Source organism: Sceloporus occidentalis, unplaced genomic scaffold (genome assembly GCF_023333645.1).
Source record: "Sceloporus occidentalis isolate IW3139 unplaced genomic scaffold, rSceOcc1.0.p SCAF_4, whole genome shotgun sequence".
NCBI lineage: Eukaryota > Metazoa > Chordata > Lepidosauria > Squamata > Phrynosomatidae > Sceloporus > Sceloporus occidentalis.
In genome coordinates, this window is record NW_028316984.1 from 35,751,614 (window position 1) to 35,770,469 (window position 18,856).

Sequence of the window (18,856 nt, forward strand, 5' to 3'; positions counted from 1 at the left end):
CTAGAATATTGCTGGTAAAACACAGTGGAGTAGCACTGTAGGTCTTGACAGGTCATATTATGCACATGACTTCCTTAGTCATGTATGGGCTTTAAACTCTTATTACTGAGGAGTGAGCCTGGCATCCAGAACTAGAAGTAATACGACTTGCTATTTGTTAACTGTGTTATGTCACCTAGCTGTGGTGCTACCATAATGAATAGTCGTAACACTAACACCAGTAACAAAAGGACTTGTTTTGGATTTTGGAATGAGTATACATGAGATATCTTAGAGATAGGACCTGAGTCTAAATGTGCAATTCATTTATGTTTTATATACACCTTATGTAGATGTTCTACACATAGCCTGAAGGTAATTTTGCATGCAATGTTTTGGAAAAAAAAAATGTGTGCATGAAACTGCTTGTATACATTAAACCTTCAGAAAGCAAAGGTGTTACTATCCCAGCCACCCATCTTGACAGTTTTAGGGCATTTTGGATTTATGGATAAGGATATTCGACCTGAACTGCTATACTGGAGAAGGTAGTAGGCTAAATGTGAGAAGTAAGACCAAGTTTCTGACTCAAATGCCCCTGCTGTGTAGTTCTTGGAAATACCCTTTCTCTTAACTTTCCCTGCCATACAGGACTCTCTTGCAGACACACCAAGGATTACTAGAACAGAAAGAAAAAGATTTGTGTGCTTGGAAATAAATGTTCATATTTGAAGCTACTGGCATATTTTTAATGACTCCAGTTGTTGCTACAAATTTTGTTGCTTTCAAGCTGTCACTAAAGTTGCCTATCACTGGGAGGTATGTGTGTTGTTATTTTGTTCCTTCAAGTCATTTCCAACTTATGGCAACTCTAAGGGCAAACTCATTGTGGGATTTTCTTAGTGAGATTTGTTCAGAGGAGGTTTGTCATTGACTTTCCTTGAGCCTGAGAGAGTGACTAGCCCAAGGCCACTATTCCATTGGCTGAGCTGGGAATCAAACCTGGTCGCCAGAATCATAATCCAACACAAACCACTACACTACCTCGAGGTATGTATATACTAGTATCTTAACTGACTAGATTTACTGTGTAAATCAAAATGCATTGAAGCCTAGTGGTCTAATTACCAAGTAAATGGTAACGGCTTCATTTATAAATGGATGCACTTTTCCAGATTTGCACCTGTTTTGTGAAACAGCATGACCACATAGCACAAATATTGCACTTCGATAGCACTTTTAACTGCCATAGCTCTGTCCTATGGAATCCTGGGATTTGTTGTTTGGAGGGGCATTTAGTTGAAATATATATGCATTCCTCTGAAGTAAATAGAGCATCCTAGTAGATTAGAGCCAGTATGGTAGAGTGGGTTGAGTGTCAGATTAGAATGTCGAAGAGTCCAGGGTTTGAATTCCTGCTCAGCCATCAAAATCCCATTGGTGACACTGGGCAAGTCAACGCTTTTTCCACCTCAGTGGAAGGAAATGGCAAGCCACCACTTGAATAAATTGTGTCAAGAAAACCATGAGAGAGAATTGCCATAAATTAGAGTAGATTTGAGGTCTCATAAATAGATTAGAAACTCTCCCATTTCTCTATGGAAATCCCCATTATATTTGTTTCTACTTGTAATAAACCAGTAGTAGTGTTTGTGAGTGGTTCAAATGTTGGCAACATTTATCAATAAACAGTTAACTAGGTTTGGATTTAGATTTGGCTAATGCTGCATCCATTTCAGTATGACCTAAATAAAAACCCCACATTCAGAAACACTGTACCTCTGAGGAAGTAAACCAGTGACAATCACACTACGCTATTGTTAACCAGCCTTGAGTCGATCTTGACCCATGGTGACCCTGTGGATGAGAAAGCTTCAAGACCCCCTGTCCTCCACTGCTCTGTTTATTTAGTTCCTGCAAATTCATGTCTGTGACCTCCTTAATGAGTCTATATATCTGGTGTGTGGTCTTCCTTTTTTTCTACTACCTTCTACCTTTTCCAGCATTGTCTTTTCCAATGAGTCCTTCCTTCCTTATCACAATGTGTCCAAAGTACAACAGCTTCAGCTTGATTACCTTGGCTTCCAGGGACAGTTGAGGCTTGATCTGTTCAAGGACCCAATTGTTTGTCTTTTTAGCTGTCCATGGTATCCTCAGCACTCTTCAGCAAAACATCTCAAATGAGTTCATTTTCTTCCTGTCTGCCGCGTTCACTGTCCAGCTCTCACATCCATACATAGTAATGGGGAATATAATGGCCTGAACAATTCTAACTGTAGTGCTCAGTTGTACATCTTTACTTTTTCAAGCACTATTATTCCAGTTCAACTGCTATGGCTGCCTCCTGAGGCTTTCTGGGGTTTGTAGTTTAGAGAGGCCTCAGAGCTCTCTGGCTGAGAATTCTAAATGCCTTTCCCTAAAATGCAAATCCCAGGCTTCCAGAGGAGGCAGCGATAGCAGTAAAAGTGGAATAATAACACAGTGTAGTCTAGTATTGTCCCAGGTCTACGGAAGCTCATGCTACAACGTCTTTTGCATAGTTAATCTCAAAGGCATTATAAGATTGCTTTGCAGACTGCACCTTTAACTATGAGCATGTTGGGTAGGTATGGATGGGGAATGTGTGGCTTTCCAGATGTTTTTTGACTGCAGCTTCCAACAGCATAGCCAACAGTGAGTGTTGGCCAAAATGGTGAAGCGTCTGGAAACCATGCTTTATGGGGAGACTTAGGGAGCTGGGGATGTTTAGCCTGGAAAAGAGACTGTTAAAAGCCCTATTTTAAATATTTGAAGGGATGTCATATTGGGGAGGGAGCAAGCTTGTTTTCTGCTGCTCCAGAGAACAGGACCCGGAACAATGGATCCAAGCTCCAGGAAAAGAGATTCCACCTCAACATTAGGAGGAACTTCATGACAGTAAGGGCTGTTTGACAGTGGAACATTCTTCCTTGGAGTGTAGTGGAGTCTCCTTTGTTGGAGGTCTTTAAGGCTGGATTCCTGCGTGGCAGAATGGGGTTGGACTGGAAGGCCCTTGTGGTTTCTTCCAACTGTGATTCTGATTTATGGTGGGACCTCCCACCCAACAAGAGTTCTTTGGCTGCAGCTTCCATCAGCACCTCCCCACATGGCCAACAGTGATAGATAATGGGACCTGCAGCCTAATACTTCCTTGCCTGCAGCTTCTATCAGCGCCTCACTGCACAGCCAACCACAATGGATGATGGGACCTGCAGCCCAACAAGACTTCTTTGGCTACAGCTTCCATCAGCGCCTCGCAGCATGGACAACAATGATGATGGGACCTGCAGCCCAACAATACCAGGAGACTGGCCATAATATAAGCCTTTTCAGCAGCTGGACTAGGTGGCGTTCAGGATTTAGACCAGCAATTTGCAAACTCTGGTTCCCAGGTTTTCGGACTTCAGCTCCCAGAAGCCTCGGCCATCTTGGCCAATGGTCTGGGATGCTGGGGGCTGAAGTCCAAAACACCTGGAAGGTCAGGGTTCGGGAATCACTGACTTACTGGGCTCCAGTCGGTGATGTCCAAGCCTTGGTCCTCCTATAGGTGCTTTGGACTTAAGCTCCCAGAAGCCCCAGCCAACCGGGCTAACAGTCGGGAATCCTGGGAGCCGAAGTCCAAAACGTAGGAAGGGCCACAAGCCCCTCCCCATAGCATACAAAATTTCGCGCAGGCGCAGAGAAAGCGGAGGAGGGTTTGCTTCCGGCCAGCCTCCGCAGGGTCTCAGTAGGCCCCGCCCATGCAACCTCTCGGCTCGTCCGCCTTCCTTCCCCTTGTCGCCGGCGCCCCTCGAGTCACGTGACCCCCCGACGGCAGCGACTGAGGAGAAGGAAGGAGGAAGAGGAGGAGGAGAGAGTGTGAGAACGCGATGTCAACGAGTTCCCGCGAGATGTGACGGAAGCCTGTAGGGGACCCGGGCTTTAATGTGCGGCTTGGCCGGCGGTCGTGAGGAGGGGTGAGGTGTTTGTTTTTCTTTTCGAGTAAACAGAGGAGGAGAAGGAGAGAGGAAGGAAGGAAAGAAAGAAAGAAAGAAGGAGGGAGCCTCCGTAGCCTCTCTGTGTAACGGGCCCCGGGTGTGGCTCCGGTAGAAAGAGCCAGGCCCTCCTTGCGGAGAGGAGAGGAGAGGAAGGGAAAGGAAAGGAAAGGAGGGAGGGGAGGCTGGAACATGGCGCCTCCTCTGTCAGGAGAGAGGATGGGGGCCCTTTCCTCTTCCTCGCTGCGACCCTCACAGGGTCACCACAAAGGGCAAAGGGGGCTCTCCCCTTCCTTCCTTCCTTCCCTCCCTCCCTCCCTCTCCCTTGGTCCATCTCCCTTAGCCACAGACATGCCCTCCTTTCCCAGGACGACCTCCTCCGTTTCAGCCTTCTCTCTCTCCAGGAGGAATTTGCAAAACGCCCTCCATTTTGAGCATGGATGTTTATCTTTATTATATCGAGTGTGTGGAGCCTTATTTATTCAGTCTTCGGGGTGTCCCTACATCTCTCTCTCTCTCTCGAGTGTCCTCCATTTCGACCTTCTGTCCAGGAGGGATTCCAAAGGCCCCCTCTGTGTTCAGAATGACGAAGAAGGATGTGTGTGTATGGCCATGTCCTACATTTTTTCTTGAGTGCCCTCCATTTTGATCTCCTTCTGTCCCAAAAAGTCCTCCCTTTCGAGGACGACTCAGAAGTATGCATTTATTATATAAGAGTGTCTTGAGCCTTTTATTTGGTCGTGTCCCCCATTTGTCTTGAGTGCCCTACATTTCAGCCTTCTGTCCAGGAGGAATTTCAGAATGCCCTTCATTTTGACCATGACCAAGAAGCATGGATTTACATTTATATTGAATGTTTTGAGCCTTTTATTTGGTCGTGCCCCCCATTTGTCCTGAGTGTTTTACATTTCAGCCCTCTGTCCAGGAGGAGCTTGAAAGTGCCCTCTCTTCTGAGCATGACAAAAAAGAGTGGGTTTTTATTTATAAGAGTGTTTTGAATGCCTTGATTGAGAGTCCCTGCATGGCAGAATGGGGTTGGAATGGATGGCCCTTGAGGTCTCTTCTGACCCTGTGACTCTAATTTCATCTAGCTTTTATTTCGTCATGTCCTTCCCCCCCACACACACACCCTTTTTTCAGGTCCTACATTTCAGCCTCCTTTTTGAGCATGGCTAAGAAGCATGGATTTATATTTACATTGAACGTTTTGAGTCATTTGTCTGGTCACTTCCCTCCCTTTTTTCTTGAATGGCCTACGTTTTGCAGTGCCTCCACCTCCTTGCAGTGAGGACATATCTGGTCACCCTGACCTTAAGGAGAAAGAGTCATCCACACAGCCCAGCATGGACGCTCCTCTTATGGCCGGCAGAAATTATGGTGCCCTGAGGCGATTCTCAAGGGTGACTAGATATGTCCTCACCGCAAAGGAGGACAGGACACCACAAAATGTAGGATGTTCAAGAAAAAGGGAGGACATTCTCCAGTAAAAGCTAAAAACACTCATATAAAGATAAATTAATGCTGCTTGATCCTGCTCAGAATGGGGGACGCTTTGGAATTTCTCCTGGACAGAAGGTTCAAATGTAGGACAGGTTCTAGAAAAGGAGGATGCCATGGTTCAAGGGCTTAGAACAAGGCTTGCCTGGCTAAGGACCATGCTGACATTGAAAGGGGATGGGTAGAAACACATAGAGGTGGCCTTCCATACCCACAGATTCAGCCATCCACAGCTTGTAAATATTCCTAATAATAATAATAGAATCATAGAGTTGGAAGAGACTGCAAGGGCCATCCAGTCCAAACCCCAGCCATGCAGGAAATCTATATCAAAGCATCCCCAACAGGTGTCCATCCAGCCTCTGTTTAAAGACCTCTAAGGAAGGAGACTCCATCACACTCGGAGGAAGGAGTTTGTTCCACTGTCAAACAGCTCTTACTGTCAGGAAGTTCCTCCTAATGTTAAAGTGGACTCTTTTTTCCTGCAGTTTGCATCCATTGCTCTGGGTCCTAGTCTCTGGAGCAGCAGAAAACAAGCTTGTTCCCTCCTCAATATGACATCCCTTCAAGTATTTAAACAGGGCTATCATATCACCTCTTAACCTTCTCTTCTCCAGGCTAAACATCCCCAGCTCCCTAAGTCATTCCTCGTAGGGCATGGTTTCCAGACCCTTCACCATTTTGGTCGCCCTCCTCTGGACACGCTCCAGTTTCTCAACATCCTTTTTAAATTGTGGTGCCTAGAACTGGACACAGTATTCCAGGTGGGGCCTGACCAGAGCAGAATACAGTGGCACTATTACTTCCCTTGATCTAGACACTATACATTTATTGATGCAGCCTAAATTTGCATTGGCCTTGTTAGCTGCCGCATCGCACTGTTGACTCATGTTCAATTTGTAGTCTACTTGGACTCCAAGATCCCTTTCACATGTAGTTTCATTCAGCCAGGTGTCCCCCATCCTATACCTGTGCATTTCATTTTTCCGCCCTAAGTGCAGTACCTTTCATTTCTCCCTGTTGAAATTCATTTTGTTAGCTTTGGCCCAGCTTTCTAATCTATTAAGGTCATTCTGAATTTTGATCGTGTCCTCTGGGATATTAGCTACTCCTCCTAGTTTGGTGTCATCTGCAGATTTGATAAGCATACCCCCAATTCTGTCATCTGAGTCTTTGATAAATATGTTGAACAGCACTAGGCCCAGGGCAGACCCCACTGGTCACCTCTCTCCGGGATCAAAAGGAGCCATTATTGAGCACTCTTTGGGTTCGACTGGTCAACCAATTACAAATCCATGTAACAGTTACATTATCTAGCTCACATTTCACTAGCTTGTTTGCAGTCCTAAAAGCAACCCTTGATTTTACCGTTTCATAAAAGAGACACCATATTATGATACTATAGCATGTAAGGGGAATTGCGCATAAGTGGATTTTGGTATCTGGGGGGGGGGGGTTTCCTGGAACCAAACCCCAGAGAATACCAAGGGCCCATTGTATTCAGCTCCCCTCATCTTCGTTCCCCAGCTCTTCAAGGTAAAAGGAGCCATAGCATCCCTTGCCTGCCTGTTGTGTGCTTTGGTAGTGGACAGAAATGGAAAACACCAAGGCTGCATCTCAACTGCAGACTTAATGTGGTGTGACTCAGTGTTGTGGACATTCTGCGGATTGTAGTTTCTTGTGGCACCAGAGCTCTCTGATAGAGAAGGCTGAATGTCTCACAGAACTACAATTCCCAGAATTCCATCGCAGTGAGGCATGGCAGTTCAGGTGGTGTCAAACTGAATTATTTTTGCAGTCCGGATGCAGGCCAAGATGTGTTTTAATCAACTTGGGTTTTCCCCATGTCAGTGCAAAACAAACATGGATATAGTTTGTACAGGTTAATGATGAGAGCCAGGATGCTGTAGTGATTTGAGCCTAGGACTGAGACTCTGGAGATCAGCGTTCGATTCCCCCTCTCAAGCATAAAAAAAAAAAACCACTGGGTGACCTTGGGCTTGTCACACACTCTAAGTTTCAGTGGATGGCAGTGGCAATGGCAAACCCCCTCTGAAGAAGCTTTCCACTAAAATTCAAGGATAAGGTTGCCATAAGTAAAAAATGACTTGGAGACAACAACCATAATGAGATATTTTGGAGATGGGACTAAACACAAAATTTATTTTAAAAGTATTGCGTAAAACCAGTTTCAGGCTACTTGTATAAGGTATACCTTATACACATAAGTTGATTTTATGCAATATTTTAAAATAATTTTGTTCATGAAACAAAATTTGTGTCCCTTGAACCATGTCAGTATTTCAGCCACCCATGAAAATAGTTTTGGTTTTTGGAATATTTCAGATTTTGGAATTCTGGATGAGGGAGACTCAACTTGTATGTGGGAAAAAAAGTAATAGTAGAGGTGGTGCTCTGTCAGAGGCAGTTTCTCATTGTACATAACATTTTACAATTGACAGCCTGTACATCTTTAATAGAGAGCCAGTGTGGTATAGTGGTTTGAGCATTGGACTATCCATCACTCTGGAGACCTGAATTTAAATCTATACTCAACCATGGAAACCCACTGGATAACGTTGGGCAAGTCACACTCTCTCAAAGGAAGGCAAAGGCAAACCTCTCCAAACAAACTTCAGGTGATACATCACCTTGGTCACCATAATTTAAATGCAGCTTGAAGGCACACTACAACATATCCTTAATCCAGACTTCAGTTTTTTGATGGCTATATTTAGCTAAAGCATAATAATAATAATAATAATAATAAATGCTTTATTTATATACCACCCTTCTTCCAATCAGGGCGGTGTACAACACAATATCAAACACAATATACAAAGGCAATAAAAACACATTAAAATATACATTAAAATCACCTACTAGCCAGCACATCATTGGCCGTCGGGGGGGGGGACTAACTAGAACTTGTATCGGGGAATGCTCGCTTAAACAGGAAGGTTTTCAAATCCTTCCTGAACTGGGCTAGGGAGGTAGCCGAGCGGAGCTCTATGGGCAGCGTGTTCCAGAGGGTCGGGGCCGAGATGGTGAATGTCCTCCTTACTGTGGAGGCTAATCTTGCCCCAGGTACCTTCAGTAGCTGCTGCCCAGATGTTCTGAGTGTGCGGGGTACACGCATAAAGGTACATGCTATTTTCCATGGTTCATTGGTAAAGGGGTAGGTGTAGACAATCCTCTACTTTTTTGTCTATCTTATCTCTGTGTTTGGCATGGTTTGTATATTTGGTTTTACTTTAGCTGTATAGAGTGCTAAACCTTTTGTAATTTAGAGTGAAAAAAGCATCATCAAGGTTGTAGCTGCATACATTGTTGTTACAATGTATTCAGTTACTTCTTTGTCTAAAACATGGAGTTTATTTACTGACTAGGTACTGAAAAGTTTTTGTAAGCCAACCAGTTACAGCAACAATGGCTGCACATATGAAGTTTCATAAATCTGCTTTTCCCACTGCCGTAATCAGTTTCTGCATCTTCTTTCAAATGTCTATGAGCTTTCGGAGTATATGCAGGCATTTTTTAAAGTGCTTAATATGTTCTCTTCAGTATATGGGTTGTTCTAGTCCTTATAGTATTCACATGACTCTGAAGCACTAAAATACTTTAGCCTACACTAGTTGTATTCTGTTTTTGTATTGAGAAAACTTAACTTGGCTCCCTTCTTCTTGTTGCTGTTAGTGCAGTTTAATCACATGATTGTGGAACTTCGCTGTATTTCCAAAGCTGTTTTCTTGATAGCTGTGTAAACCTAGTATGAAGTTCCCTTTACACAAACAATAGTTTCAATACTATATCTAATTAAGTTATCTGCAGTTTCAGGATAAGGTCATCATTCCTGATGGGTTAATGAAAAAGAATTTCCCAACAACAGATAATTCTTCCCAAAGCACATTAGTTTATTGTATCAAGAAATCTTTGCTGATAACTGAATTTTGTTTTTGATTTTTTAAATCAAATAACAACTAACATCTGAGACATCTTGTGGAGGTTTTTTTTTTGTCAAAAAGAACATTGCAGGAACTTGTCTAATTTTGATAAGAAAGATTTACTAACATGACACTCAAGAGATGAAGGTGAGTTACTTTTTGTAGTATGAAATCACTGTGTGTGGAAAATGTGACATTTGTCTGACAGTGCTGTACCATATGGTATCAATTCCTCTTTAATAGGTACATAGGATCATATCAAGGCTGTGTGAAGCACCTTTAACATTTATGAATTTCTGTGGGAGAGAATTAAATGCATGGCAATTCTCAGTCAATGCAATTAAGAAGTAATCAAGGGGAGCAGGCAGGAGATGCATGCTGCCTGCCTACAGTGAAGGAGGTCTACAGGCACAGAGGGACATAACCATTGGATGTCGTTTTGATAGTCTAGTAGAATGTTTGCTGCCATAGCTTCTCTGACACTCTTCTCACAGCAGTAGTAGAAAAGGCATGCCTGTCAGAGAGCTTGGGTGCATCTACATCAGGCCAAGGGGCAGTGGAAAGATCCAGGGAGGTGGTGAGGGGTAAAGGGGGCAGAAGGGGGATGTTGAGGGGAAAGAGGTCAGCAGAGGGGCCTTCAGTCAAAGTATTGGTGTGCAAGAAAGACAAGGGGAACCATCAGTCTTTAGGACCATGGTGAGGATGAGGACTGCATCAAACGTCTTTTCGGTCCTTAAAACCACCGTACAGCTTCACTCCATATGGTGGTGTCTCCCACTCTTCACCTGCCCGTGCAGACTTGCTCCCTTATCTCCATCTTTCATTAGTAGTGGTAGTGGCAGTTGGGAAACTTGTAAGATGGGTGCAGGGGCATTGCTTCTGTAGCTCAGAGCAGTGCCATTTTTGGACAGATGGTTTGATTGGAGCAAGGAGTTAGTGCACATGGTGGCAGGGGAGAAAAATCAGCAAAGAAGGAGTTTTCAGATTTGGGACCCTGCTTAAGCTTTGTGACTGGCAGGTTGGAGCATCACTGCTGCTCCTGCTTTCTTTCATCACACAGGCTGAGAGAAGAGGTAACAGAAGAAACGGTGTTGGTGTACGGCGGGGGAACACTTGAAGCTGTGTGGGGAAGACATGTCTCTGGGGAAGGAGCGGGCTGATTCTTGGAAAGTGTCCTTCACCTTGGAGCATCTCCTCTAGTTAAAATGTCTCCCTTTCCCTATCCATGGCAATCTCCAGTCCAGAGCATGTGGTTTCTAAATACACACAAACTAGCTGTGCAATTCTTTGCCCCAATGAAGAAGGATTGAGAGCTCTTCTGTGCCAAGGAGAGGTGTCTCCCTTTGCATCCAGTCACCTTGGTAGCAGTAACTGAGCAGCTGGCTGAGCAGCGACCAAGAGGCCTCTTGTCCAAACTGGACTTTGCTGGAAGGGCAGCACAAGTGAGAGGCTTCTCACTTATTGGTCAGCCATCTGCTCTGTTCCTTCTTCCAGGATGACCAGCAACTGAGCAGCAGTCAAGCAGTGACTGAGAAGCCTCTCGCCTGTGCCAGTCTTTACCGCAAGGCTGGCATAGGCAAGAGGTGTCTTATTCGCTGCTCAGCCAGCTGATCAGTTGCTTTTCCCAAAGTGACCAGGTGCAAAGGAAACAGAGACCTTGACTGATTGTTTCAGTTTGCAGTAGAACAGTAGACCTAAAAGTAAAGGGGGTTCCCTTTGAAAAAGTTGTCAAGTCATGTCTGACTATAGGGGCGGTGCTCACCTCCATTACTAAGCTGAAGAGCCAATGTTGTAAAAGACAACTCTGATCATGTGGCCAGCATGACTGCACCGAACGCTGTTACCTTCCCACCAAACTGGTGCCTATTATCTACTTGCATTTGTATGCTTTTGAACTGCTAGACTGGCAGAAACTGGGACTACTGACGGGACCTCACTCCACCCACATGGCACTTGGGTCTTGAACTTCTGACCTGCTGATCTTCCAATCACCAGAATCAGCATCTTAACTGCTGAGCCACTGCTTCCCACAACAGTAGACTATACTATCAAGACATAAGCATTGGGGGGGGGGGGGGGAGATGTGCCAGGCTTTTTGCCAAAGGGGGAAAGAGGCGGTAGACGGAAAAAATTATGGACCACTGATCTACACTGTAGAAATAATGCAGTTTGATGGCACTTTAAATGCTATGGCTCCATCCTACTGAATCCTGGGATTTGTAGTTTTGTGAGGCACCAGCACTCTTTCTCAGAGAAGGCTAAAGATGTTGTAAACTTGCAAGTCCCAGGACTCTATAGGCTGGAGCTAAAACACTTAAATTGGTGTCAAACTGCATTACTTCTATAGAGTAAATGCACCCTTTGTTTCCACCATTCAATAACCCCTCACTCTCTTCTCACACTCTAAAAATGGGGAAAACTGGGGATAGGGAGATAAATCTTCCATTTCTCTCTTCTGGCTGGCTTGCTCCTTTGCCATGGATCTTACCCACCCTCAATGCTTTAGGATTATACGTAAACTAAACTGCTTCTAGATTATGTCTGTACACATTTCTGACAGTGAAGTATACTTCTAAAAATATAACAATGGCAATATAAAACCCATTGCTGTACAGAAACTTTGGCAGCAGAGGTAGAAATAAAATGGAAAGATTGGGATAGTTCCTACACCTTGAAGAAGAAGAGCAAGTCAACATGTTTCATTAAACTTAAATACAGTGGGCCCTTCCCTTACGCAGGGGATCCATTCCGGACCCCCTCGCATAAGCCAAATACCGCATATGTTCAAGCCCCATTGAAAACAATGGGGCTTGTATGCATGGTGCAGCACACCACAAGCGCAAGCACCATTCTTTTTATTACAGCGCAGCTTCAGCGTAAGTTGAAAGCAATGTATAGCGCAGGTGTACTGTAACGATGTATATATATGGAATGTAACAGCTAGGTCAGAAGAGCCTTGCATAAGTAGCCAAAAACATTTTGATTCATTTAGAAACAATTTGTAAGCTTCTTCCAAAATGCATCCAGAGATTTTTTTTTCTTTTTCTTTCAACAACCTCTGTTTTTCTTAAGATTTCAATTTTGTTGGCAAAACTTATAAATCTGTGCTTTTTCAATATGCCAGGGTAGCTGGTGAGGCAGACTGATCTGCTTTTCCCTTTTCTTTCTGTTTTGTTCTTCATATATGTTTGGTGAGTGGTTCTGAAGGCACTTGTTTACCTTTCTTGTTGTATATAAGCAGAAAAAGCCACAGGAGGATCATCAAGTAGAATCCCATTCTTTCCTCGGTCCTTTTGTAAACGTTACTGCATTGCTTACTGTAGACTTTCTGTTTCAATCCATCACTGAAAGTGGGTCTTTCTCTAACCCTCCTTCATCATCTTCCCACTGCCAGTGCTTGGGGGGGAGGGAAGAAACTTTTCAGCTAGATAGATGGAAAGGAAGGAAAGGGATGGGCTAGACTGGGCTCCTTTAAAAACCCTTGGTTAAAAGGAGCCTCATTGTCAGAGGTTTTGTTAACTGAGGTATACCTGTTCTTTCCCAGTAGACTATATCCTGTAGTTTGGATTATGCTCCTCCCACTCACTCCAGATAGGCAGCAAAGAAAAAAGAGACCTTCCAGTGACCCCATGTTGGTTGAGCTAACCCTAGAAGGCCAGTCTTGTTCTTCCTATCACTCCAATAGGATGTGTTTGTTGTTGTTCTGCATCATTCGCTTCCGGGCTCAATACAAGGTGTTGGTTATCATCTATAAAGCCCTAAATGGCTTGGGCCCAGGGTACTTGGAGGACCGCCTCTCCCCATATAATCCGCCCCGCACTCTCAGGTCGGCCGGGAAGCAACTGTTAAGAGTTCCAAATATGAAACATTCTGTGTCTGCACAAAGGGTATTTTCTAGCTCAGCCCCGCAGCTCTGGAACTCTCTTCCCGATGAGCTCTGCTCGGCTACCTCCCTCAACATATTCAGGAAGAGGTTAAAAACCTTCCTCTTCAAACAGGCTTTCCCCCAGACAATGTAACATCCGCTCTCCCCCCGATGTATCGATTTATTGATGCACCTGCACTCTTGCTAGCTAGTGTTATGGTTTTAATCGGTAGTTTTTTAGTTGTTTTTAATTTGTTTGATTGTACTGCTCACGTCTTTTACATGTGTATGCTGTTTGGCATGTTTTGTGCACTGCCGTGCTGCTGTAACCCGCTTTGATCTGGAAAGGAAAAGCGGGATACAAATAAACAGTATTATTATTATTATTATCATCTTTACTACAGCTGCTACAGTCCTTTTCCTTCTCTCGTTTCTCTTGCTGCCTTGGAAGCGTGAAGAAAGATTTAATATGGCAAGGGCTCCCAGAATGGGAGAAAGGTCTCAGCTTTGCTGATGACTCTCCTTCTCCTCCAAATGTGCTCCCCTTTTCACAGTGGGAGCACAGGTGACTTCTGCAAACAGCTTTACAGCAGCATTGGAGCCACAGGAGCAGATGGTGAGAGGAATCCCCTCCATGTCTCTGTTTCTCCGCATCACCTCTGCCCGGCCCATATTCCTATACAGCAGTACTTCTCAGTATATCTGATGTAGTGGACAAATAGTTTCCCCACTCAGTCTGCAGGGACTGGCATTATACTTGTGTCATATTGCAATCCTATTCATATAGATTCCTGGACACTTGCTGTGGACCAGCAGCCAATGGCTCATGGACTGGCACTGGTTTGTGGGCCACCGCTTTAGAGTAGTGCTGGTTCAGACTGTAAGTGGTATTTTGTCAGTTATAGTGGGCCTCTGTACAAAAAGCCTCCTAGGTGTAGAACACTACCTTGTCAAGAATTATCTTTTTCCTGATCTTCAAAGATCACAGCGTTCATCTACAGTGATGTTACATTATATGACAGATGTGTCACTGACTCATACCAGTTATGTAGGCAAAAAAGTGTTGCCAGTGTGAATGGCAATGCATATTAACATTGTGTAGGCATATTAGATGTCTATGTCAACACCTATGCAAGAAATCCCTGGTTAATTGTAATTAGTCTTTGTCCAGCCCATCTCCCCAGACACTTTTCTGCCAGCAAGACTCCATTCTAATGAGTGAAAACTAAGAGTGAAAAGTGATGTTAGAGACGAACTACAAGGGGATAAGCGTTATGATTAGGCAGCTTAGCTGTCCTGGCTGCTTTGACCCTTTTGCTCTTAACATTAAGCTTCCCAGTCCTTCTTGCAGTGGACAGAACAGATTTGAAAATGCTGCTAAATGTATTTTCTTTTTTGAGGTTCTTCTGTAAAGAACAGCTTTAAACTATCCCTGTAACAGTCTGCAGAAGAAGGTTATGATACTGCTTTTTTATTGAGAACCATTTCTTTCAAAGATGTCATATTAGTTATGGGTCATATATAAGTAATGTCTTTGCATAACTTAGCTACAAGGACAAATAGGACAATTACTTTATTTCTTATGATCAAAATGAATAGTGTTGGTGTGTCATAAGAAATGAGGACGGCTAGTTGTTGGTTTTTTCCCCAATGAATATGTTCCCTGAGCAGGCACTATCTCTGAGGATAGATCAAGATATCCCTACCCCACCCCACTCCCATGCACGTTTGATTATCTCCAAGTATATGTGTGGATAATGTTGCATCTAATGTCGATAGATAGCAGTAAATCCATTGATTATAATTGCTGATGAAAGTACATTTATGGTTGTGGGATTTATTAATTTCTGTATACGCAGTCATCTGGTTTCATCTATTAGGTTTGTTCAGCAGGTGCCAGAAACTGTCAGGTGTACATGTATATGCAAAATTATGTTTTGTGAGCTATCCCTTCAGAATATCGTTGCAAAGATAAAATGGGTAAAGAAGTGTTTTAATCCACTCCAACCATTTCAGATAGGATAGGAAAGTGATTATAGGATAGGAAAGTTGCTCACCTCATGATTGTTGGGTTACATGTGAAACCTGCCAGGTATAGCTATTCCAATATGTTTTTATTCTGTTATATTAATAAAACAGTTTCTGTATTTTATAGAAATGTTTCCTAGCTGGATATGCATAGGCAAATGTGAGATCCAGTTTTCACTTTGACAAACACAAATGCTCTAACTTCTTGATTTTCTTTGCTTCTTCATGTGAGTTTGGAATGTTTATATGTTAATTGAAATACTTCCCCTTATGAAGCTTGGTCATATTAAAGGATTCTATTTCTATACTGGGAATATATCTTTGGAGGTTTGTTAGGATGTTAGTTCTTTTAACTTGCAACAAATTGTTCTGACTAATTTTCTATGTTTGCTTTTCTCATGTAGGTAATACAAGGACCTGTGGAATATGAGTGATGACAAACCCTTTTTATGTACTGCCCCTGGATGTGGACAGGTAATATATATTCTATGTATTCATGTCATTCAATAGATTAAAAAAATGGTTATAACCCAAGATGTAGCTTACATTTTAGTTTAAATCCTGAGAACCATTTAAAGTAAGAGATGATTTTCCTAATACTGCCATGCACACACTAAAGGGCATCGTTCCCTTTGACAGCCAAAATTGCTTGTTGAGGAATGAGGCCAGTAGCAGAAGATTCCATCCTCTTAGCCTCTAACTGAGTAACACTTGTAAATACTGATACGCTGAATAGCAAGCAAAGCCCCACCCAGCAGTGATTGTACCCTGAAACTGAACAGCTCTTAACCAATTAACACTATTTTTTTGGTGGTTCTTTGACTGAGAGTTCCTGCATGGCAGGGGTTTGGACTGGATGGCCCTTGCGGTCTGTTCCAACTCCATGATTCTATGATTCAAGCTGTACTGTATATACTCAGGTATAAGTCTAGAAATTTTAGTAAAAGAATTGACTAAAAAAACTGAGTCGACTTATCCACGGGTCAACGTAAATACTGTACTTTAACTCATAAAAAGAGAAACCATCCCCTGTTGGAAGACAAGAAGCACTGACACCCCTCTACTTTCTCATCCATCCAGCCTTCAGTGTGAGCACAAATAGTTCTGCCTGCTGGGATTTTGTAAGTTCTTTGCCACTGTTTTCCTTTGGATCATCCTTTACATGTCCTTAGGTTTTATACTCGCCCTATCCACAGGTCATACCAAAATCCATAAGTTTGGCCCCTAAACCTGCCCTCGACTTATACATGAGTTCGAGTTATAGTCGAAAATATGTGGTAATCCATGTGCGGAAGCTTTGGTGCATCAGGAAAAGCAACTGAGGCTCGGTACAGACGGGCAAAATGTGGTGTGGTGGCGGTGTCACTAGGGTTAGGAAGCGCGCACCATGCACACGCTTCCTAACCCTAGTGTGTACTGGTGGCATCAAAATGGCGGCGCCCTGTCTACACGGGCAACACCATTACGACATGATGGATGCATAGTGTCCGCACGTTGCGCTTGTGATGTCATATGCGTGCCATTTGCTCACTTGGGCGTCGCAAGCGCGTCGCAAAAAGAACCCGCTTTTTGCGGGTTCTTTTTCCGTTGGTGGGAAGCCTTGCGGTTTGGCGGCTGAGGCTTTTCTCCGACAGAAATCCAGGTGCCTTTTTGGGCGGTCTGTATCCCGTCTGAGACTAGCTAACATCTGTTAATTGACAGGTGCTAATGATGAACTCTTTCTGGATCTCTTGGCTTGTGCCAGAATCAAATACATACACCCTCCCCTGCTCCTCCCCCCCCCCCCCCCCGATTCCTCAGTTCACTCTAAAATCCTACTCCAGATGGATGGGGAAACCCTTACGAACAACTGTGCAAAGCTGCAGCAGGAGAGAAAGGAGAAGAATACCCTAGTTCATTTTATGACTAGAGCTCAAATGTTTTATGACAATTAATATATATTAATATATAACCATTAATATATATGTTGGTTCCATACAGAAGTGTTTTATGTTTTGATTCTGGAAAAACTAATTCAATGCCCATTATTTTGATTATGATAAATAATACAGTGGTTGCAAAGTGATACCTTGAGCTTTCATTAATTTAAAAGCTATTTTAGTGTATTGCTAGCTGAATCTTCATTTTTTAAAACAGCTAGGGTTCTTTTTTCCTGTATTCTTACCCCTTTTGTGTCAAAACATACACACACATTCTTCCTCTAACAGATAGTGCAGGATTTGTATCATTTTTGTAATGGAATGTCTGTTGTAATAATGAAGTTAGTTTTGATATAATCTTTTTCAGTGGTAAATCTAATTTGTCTAAGGGCCAGTACAGAACGGCACAATACACCGGCTTTCCAGTGGCTTGGGAGCATGGCATATGGATGACTCATGCCCCAAGGATGCCCCAAAATTGGCATCATGCCGCTCAGATGGCGGGCAGCATTGCGGTGCTCCAGTGGTGTGGTGTTCATACGCCGCACAAGTGCTGAAAAGGCGCTGATGCAGCAGAAAACCCACATTTTTTCCAGAGCAAAAAGGAGTAGCATTTTGTCATCTCTTTTTACACCAGAAAAGGCTAGAGTGTGGCCACAGCATTCGGTTACCATGGTGCTCACCCAGCTCTTTCAGGGGCGCCATCACGCTGCCCCTTTGGGTTGGTCTGGTTTGGCCCTAAATTTGGAAAGAAATTTCTTGAGCTTTTAGACTTTTTGAACTTCTTTGTTCTCTGTGTGAACATTTTCTGTAATTCCTGAGGTCATTTAAGAACAATTGCTTATTTCTTATGACTGTTTCTTGTTGCATTTCTGGTTTTTATGCTGCTCTAATAATAATTTAGGTAAACCAAGATTGTTGCTGAGTTATTCAATGCACTAAAAATACTAGAAATACAAAAGTAAGGGAAGTTGATATAAGAAATGGGTTGAAAGTTGTGCGTCTTTTGCCCTCAAGATGTTTTGGTCTACATCACCCCATTTCTTCCTTCATTTGGTTGTGCTGACTGCAGATTCAGTCCAAAATATCTGAGGGCCAGATTTTCCCCAGCCCTGACTTAAAGAATCTAACCTTATGAGAAAAAATATTTTTGAACAGATGTCAAAAAAGTTAGGGACCTAGAAACTGCGGTGCATACGCTGGTAACCTCTTGCCTCTATTTCTGCAATGCACTCTACATGGGGCTACCCTTGTGCTTAGTTTGGAAACTTCATCTAGTTCAGAACATGGCAGCCAGGCTGGTCTCAGAGGCGGTGTACAGACTGCACCTGCCCTTTCCCCGACAGATCAGGGTCTCAGCTGCCACAGTGGCAGCCCTAAGGCCCCGATCCGCCGCAAAAGGCCGCTTCCCCACAGCCTGGAAAGGGCTGTCCTTGGGGCTTCATGCCCCAAGGACACCCCGACAGCAGCGGGGAACAAGAGAAAGGGGCCACTCGACCCCTTTCTCCTTTGTGTCACTGGTGCAGCCGTGTAAAGGCTGCGCCAGTGACACAAGCAAAGAAAGGAGCTCCGTTTCGGATCTCCTTCCAGTGCCGCTGAAAGGGTGCCACAGGCACCCTTCAGCAGCACCAA

General features: G+C 43.7%; 1 protein-coding gene across 2 annotated transcripts in view; it reads left to right on the top strand.

The window, feature by feature from the left end:
* The first annotated feature begins 3,752 nt into the window (after positions 1-3,752).
* Positions 3,753-18,856, top strand: part of ATF2 (activating transcription factor 2) — a 53,918-nt gene continuing 38,814 nt past the window's right edge. For both annotated transcript variants that reach the window (XM_089519709.1, XM_089519710.1), the window contains exons 1-2: positions 3,753-3,953; positions 15,710-15,779. In XM_089519709.1, the coding sequence (XP_089375835.1) occupies positions 15,732-15,779 (48 nt within the window). In that variant the 5' untranslated portion in view covers positions 3,753-3,953; positions 15,710-15,731. The remainder of the gene's footprint in view (positions 3,954-15,709; positions 15,780-18,856) is intronic.